We start from the raw sequence: 5,281 nt of genomic DNA, 5'->3' as shown, positions 1-5,281 counted from the left end.
TCTCTCTCTCTCTCTCTCTCTCTCTCTCTCTCTCTCTCTCTCTCTCTGTGTGTGTGTGTGTGTGTGTGTATGTATGTGTGTGTGTGTGTATGTATGTGTGTGTATGTGTCTCTGTGTGTGTATGTTCTTTGGGCATTTGAGGGTAGAATAGAGGATTGAAGTTAGCATTCATTTTGGATTTTTGTTTTGTCTTTTTACTTAAAACAGTAAATAGTCCAAAACATGCACAAGGTGATGGAAGGAAAGGGACTTCATTATCATCCCAACATCCAGAAACAACTAGAATGGTAAACTGCCCAATGCCCTTCCAGTCTGTGTAACAAATGGGTTTTGTATGAACATAGTGTTTGGAAACCATTCTTTAAATTTTGCCATTAACTGTAATCTATCTATCTATCTATCTATCTATCTATCTATCTATCTATCTACCTACCTATCTAGACACACACACACACACACACACACACACACACAATTTGTCTGCATTAATTTAAACATATGCTACTAACAGTTTGTATTCTTATTTTTGTGATAGGATCATCCTCCCAACTCCCACCCTATAGTTTAAACTGGTTTGTTTTTGTTTTTCAAGACAGGGTTTCTCTGTGTAGCCCCGGCTGTCCTGGAACTCACTCTGTAGACCAGGCTGGCCTCGAACTCAGAAATCCGCCTGTCTCTGCCTCTCAAGTGCTGGGATTAAAGGCGTGCAGCACCACCGCCCGGCTTAAACTGGGTTTTGCAAACACATTCAGCGTGGATGAAGGCAGGATTGATTTGATTTCATGATGAGCCTTGTCTTGGGACTGCTCAGTTCCGCACAGGAAGGCACAGTGAGTGTGGTCCTTAGGGACATTGGTGGGAGGGCCAGGTAGCCACACAACCAGCCAGTGGTTGTTTCAGGCTCCTTGAGGCTGTGCCCTCACGATTTACAATGAAGTCAGGCTTGCCTCCCCTCCCCAGAAAAGCCTCTTGCATGCTATTTCTTGCATAACTGCCCAGAAAAAGCAAGCCAGCCTTCCTACTCACAGAAGCTGGAGGGTCCTTACTGAATACCAAGTCTATGGAACAGAGACGGGTCAGGCCGCTGTCGCACTCCACAGTGTGAATAGCCCTGGACCACTTACTTCTCCATCCTGTGGTAAAGCATTCCTCGCTGGAAGTAGGCCACTGCCGAGTGCTTGTCTCTGTTGATGCTTTTGGTGAAGGCCTGCAGGAGGAAGGGTCCATACATGGTCACAGAGCCAAGCAGAGAGGAAGTGTCAGAGTATTGCCAGGGAGAGGCAAGACGTGTCATAATGATTCGGCAATTCAAGGTGACAAAATTGGCCCAGGGTACAAATGCCTAGGGTGTTATTTCCTCTTTGCATAGCTTGTGGTAAGTTACTTAATCTTGCTGAACATCCCTGTTTTTCTCTGTCAATTAAGTGATGGGGACAGAGAGATGGCTCAGCAGATAAGAGTGCTTGTGGCTCTTTCAGAGGACCTACATACAATTCTCAGCACCCACAGAGTGGCTTGCAACCATCTGCAATTCTAGTTCTATGGGCTTTGATAGCCTCTCTGGCCTCCTTGAGGATCAGGTACACATGGTATCAAAACATACATGCCATCAAAACACCTGTTCGCATTAAAAAATTAAAATGACAGTGATATAGTTAGAATGCATATTGATTGTATTTGCTTGATATAATTTTTTTGTGCAATCATTTATATCATTAAAATAATCACAAATAAGAATACACATATGCTATTATTCATATTGGATTAAGCAGGAAGACAAGGACGGGGGGATGAGAGGCCTGGCAACAGAAAAATGGAAAGAAAGATCTTGACCAGTGAGGGTAGAAGCCAGTGATCTGAGGGTGTGAGGTGGCCTTTGGCACAGCATAGCCAAGAATCCCAGGTCCAGGCCAGGGTATGGGCACCCAGGGCCTATGGCAGAGCTTTGTCTAGGAGCACTGCCTCCACAGCTCTGAGGATGCAGCCAGGCCCCCAGCCTGCCCCCTGAGGGAAGGAGGTGGAGGAGGCAGTCCTCCCTCCAGGCTGGATGGGTCGGTGCTCAGTGCCATCTGCTTGCTGACTGTGGAGTCTGAGCCAATCAGGTCACTTCCTCTCCTCCTGTCAGGATGTGGGCCATGTTCGTTCACCTGCTGGCCAGAGGATGACCAGTGTGAACTGGTTCTTTAGAGGTGGTTTAGGCTGGGGAGATGGTTCTGTAGGTAAAATGCTAGCCTCATAAGCTTGACAGGCTACAGGTGTGGGGTCACATCACATCCTTTCTAATCTCAGTGCTGGGGAGACAGACAGGCTCTCTAGCCAGCGGAGCCTAATGGCCAAGTTCTGGACCAATAAGAAACCCTACCTAAAAAAAAAACAACAACAAAAACTAGGGTGGACAGCTCTTGAGGAACTAAGAGATGGTTGAGCTGGCAAAGACACTTGCTGTGAAATCCTGGAGATTTGGGGTTGATCACTGGAACCCAGGTAAAAATGGCAAGAGGGAACTCCACAAAGTTGTCCTTTGACTGACACATGTGTGCCATGACATATGCAGCCACCCCCACCTACGTCACACACACACACACACACACACACACACACACACACACACACACACAATCAATCAAGAGGCCTGGTGGTCATGTTGAACACCCTTGATCCCAGCACTTGGGAGGCAGAGGCAGAGGCAGGCAGATTTCTGTGAGTTCAAAGCCAGCCTAATCTATAGATTGTGTTCTAGGATAATCGGGACTCCACAGAGAAACTCTGTCATAAAAAATCGAAATAAAATAAAGAGAATTGAGCATGTTCAACCTCAAGCCAGAGAAAAAGTATTTTTAAAAGATGCTGAAATGTCCTACCCATACTCTTGGTGAACTTCATGACTTAATTACAGTGTGGTTTTCCTCAGCTAGACTCAGAATCCTTAGAGAAGTACCCTGAGTTGTTGATCAGAATTGTTCTTTGAGCAGACCAAAGAATGGTAAGTTCCTGGAAGCCATAAGAGGCATTTTACCACTGGATGCAACGGTAAGACAGAGAAAGCTTATCCAGGAGGCGTTGGAAAAGAAAACACAACTGAGGAAGTCTTCACAAAGGGTTAAAAGATGATCTTGGGTAATGTAGAGATCTCGTAAAAAGCAGAGCCCCACCCAGAAAACTTGCTGGGGGGGGGGGCTTTTAAAACTGCCTACCAGGTCAGGGGCAGTTAGTTGGGGCCTCTGAAGTAGTTCTGGAGGGCTTTTGTTCCTTTCAGGCTTTGAGAGATGAGGTTTCTGAGGGCAGAAAGGCTATAATTACAGGGGCCCCTCAACTCACCTGCTCAGCTGCCTGCATGTTTTCCAGGATGGTATGCATGCAGCCGATGTTGAAGCAGATCCTCGAGTGCGGGTCCTGCACCTCACTGAAGGCCTCCAGGGCACCCTTCCAGTCCTTCTTGTCGGCTGCAAGCACCCCTTCATTCCAGAGTCTGATGGCCTCGGCTAGGGACATGGTTAGGTGTTTACCAGAAGACAGGGTGGTAGTTCAAGGTGTCTCTCCTCAGAGCTGCGGGGTGCTCCAGGCTTTAGGGTCCCAGCCTAGTGCGCAGACTGGGGTCTAGCCTCCCTTTGGGAGGTTTCATAGCATCAGGAAGTTTCCCCACCGTCCAGGAACTGACGCATAAGTTCGCATGAGAGAGAAAAGGAAAGAGAGAAGAGGGCTGGAGGAGGCTGGGAAAGGGGAAGTAATCAGAGGCCGGCTGCAGTGGACCAGTCAGTTCCTCTAAGTGCTTCTGCTAAGTCCTGTCCTGGCCACCTCCTACTTGTCTCTGCCTTCCACTCCCTCTGTGGCAGCTTCAGGATAGGGGGACCTCAGCAGGTCTTGACTTGACTCTTTTCATCCTTGAAGGGCTCCCTTGCTCTGGGTATCAGGCTGTTGTTGACACGCTTGCTTGTGATCTGTGTAACCCAGGCTTGACTGAACTCCCAATGCTCTGGCCTCAGACTTTCAATTTCTGGAGTTATAGGTGCACAGCCATGAAACTAGCTGTTTTGTTTTGAAATCTGTGAGTGGGGAGGAAACATGCTACATATTTCTGAGACAGGATGGAGGATCTTGAATATCTATTCAGGTCTGAGATAACTTTAAGGGAGTTCACAAGGGTCCAGTTTCTTGTAAATACCCAAATTGGGAGGCAGACATGACAGTAATTACCACCTCTCTGTCTGTCTGTGAGAAGCTGAAGACACGGCTCCTTGTGTTGATGACTAATGAGTTCACTGGTCTTTATAAATACAGATTTATGGAATCCTTTACTTACTGCCCTGGTAAAGTCAAAGTTAATTTAAAAACAAACAAATAGACAGACAGACAATAACAACAACAAAAACTTTTCTGAGGAAAACCGAGGTAGTGTGTCTAAATGATGAGATCCGCTGAAGTCTTGACTTCTTGGTAGGCGAAATACAGTTGATGAGGGCCAAATACATGAACATAGCTTTCACTTCCCCAACTGGCCTCTATGACCCATGGCTGTGATCCCTCTGTTCTGTCACAGCACACAGTTCCCTCTGATAATCTGTGGCTCAGTTCGTAATTATGTCCCCAGAGCAGAGACAGTCAATACTTCCCACTGTTAGCCAATGGCCTTTCAGTCACTCTTCTTCCCCAAGCATCCTTATGTCAGAACCCAAGTTCTGCTCAATTGCCTGTTTCCTGAGTCAGTGTGAGGGTTAAATCATATCACATCTCCCACAATGCCCCAAGAGAGGGTTTGTCAAAGGCCAGCTCAACAGTATGTCCCCAATCCAAGTTGGAGATGAAGGGCTGGTGACAATGTAAAGTTGTTGCACACACACACACACACACACACACACACACACAGAGAGAGAGAGAGAGAGAGAGAGAGAGAGAGAGAGAGAGACAGAGAGAGAGACAGAGAGAGAGAGACAGAAAGATAGAGAGACACAGAGAGACACAGAGACAGACAGAGACAGAGAGAGACAGAGAGAGACAGAAAGAGGACAAAACAAGAATCCAACAAGCCCCAACAACTTTATACATATATACATACATATACATACACATTTGGTGGATGGAGCAAAGCTCCAACAACTTTATTTTTCCTCTTACAGAAAAGATTTCCAAGCAATGCAAAAATCACAATATACAGGTAAAAACCAAATTATTACTAAGAATCCACATACATTTGTAACTAGGCAATTTGTTATAGACTAACAAAGTGTACGCAGGCAAGGTAATTTTCTCAGCCAGTTTCTCTTACTAGCAGGCTGTAATTTGG

General features: G+C 46.3%; 1 protein-coding gene across 1 annotated transcript in view; it reads right to left on the bottom strand.

The window, feature by feature from the left end:
* The window catches only part of Ncf2 (neutrophil cytosolic factor 2), a 31,990-nt gene extending 28,314 nt beyond the window's left edge, over positions 1–3,676 (bottom strand). The window contains exons 1-2 of the mRNA XM_028775743.1: positions 3,319–3,676; positions 1,125–1,207 (exon numbers count right to left, since the gene is read on the bottom strand). Coding sequence (XP_028631576.1) covers positions 1,125–1,207; positions 3,319–3,492 — 257 coding nt within the window. The 5' untranslated portion in view covers positions 3,493–3,676. The remainder of the gene's footprint in view (positions 1–1,124; positions 1,208–3,318) is intronic.
* Positions 3,677–5,281: the final 1,605 nt, after the last annotated feature.

This window comes from Grammomys surdaster, unplaced genomic scaffold (genome assembly GCF_004785775.1).
Source record: "Grammomys surdaster isolate TR1022 unplaced genomic scaffold, NIH_TR_1.0 259, whole genome shotgun sequence".
NCBI lineage: Eukaryota > Metazoa > Chordata > Mammalia > Rodentia > Muridae > Grammomys > Grammomys surdaster.
This window is presented reverse-complemented; position numbering and strand designations above follow the sequence as displayed.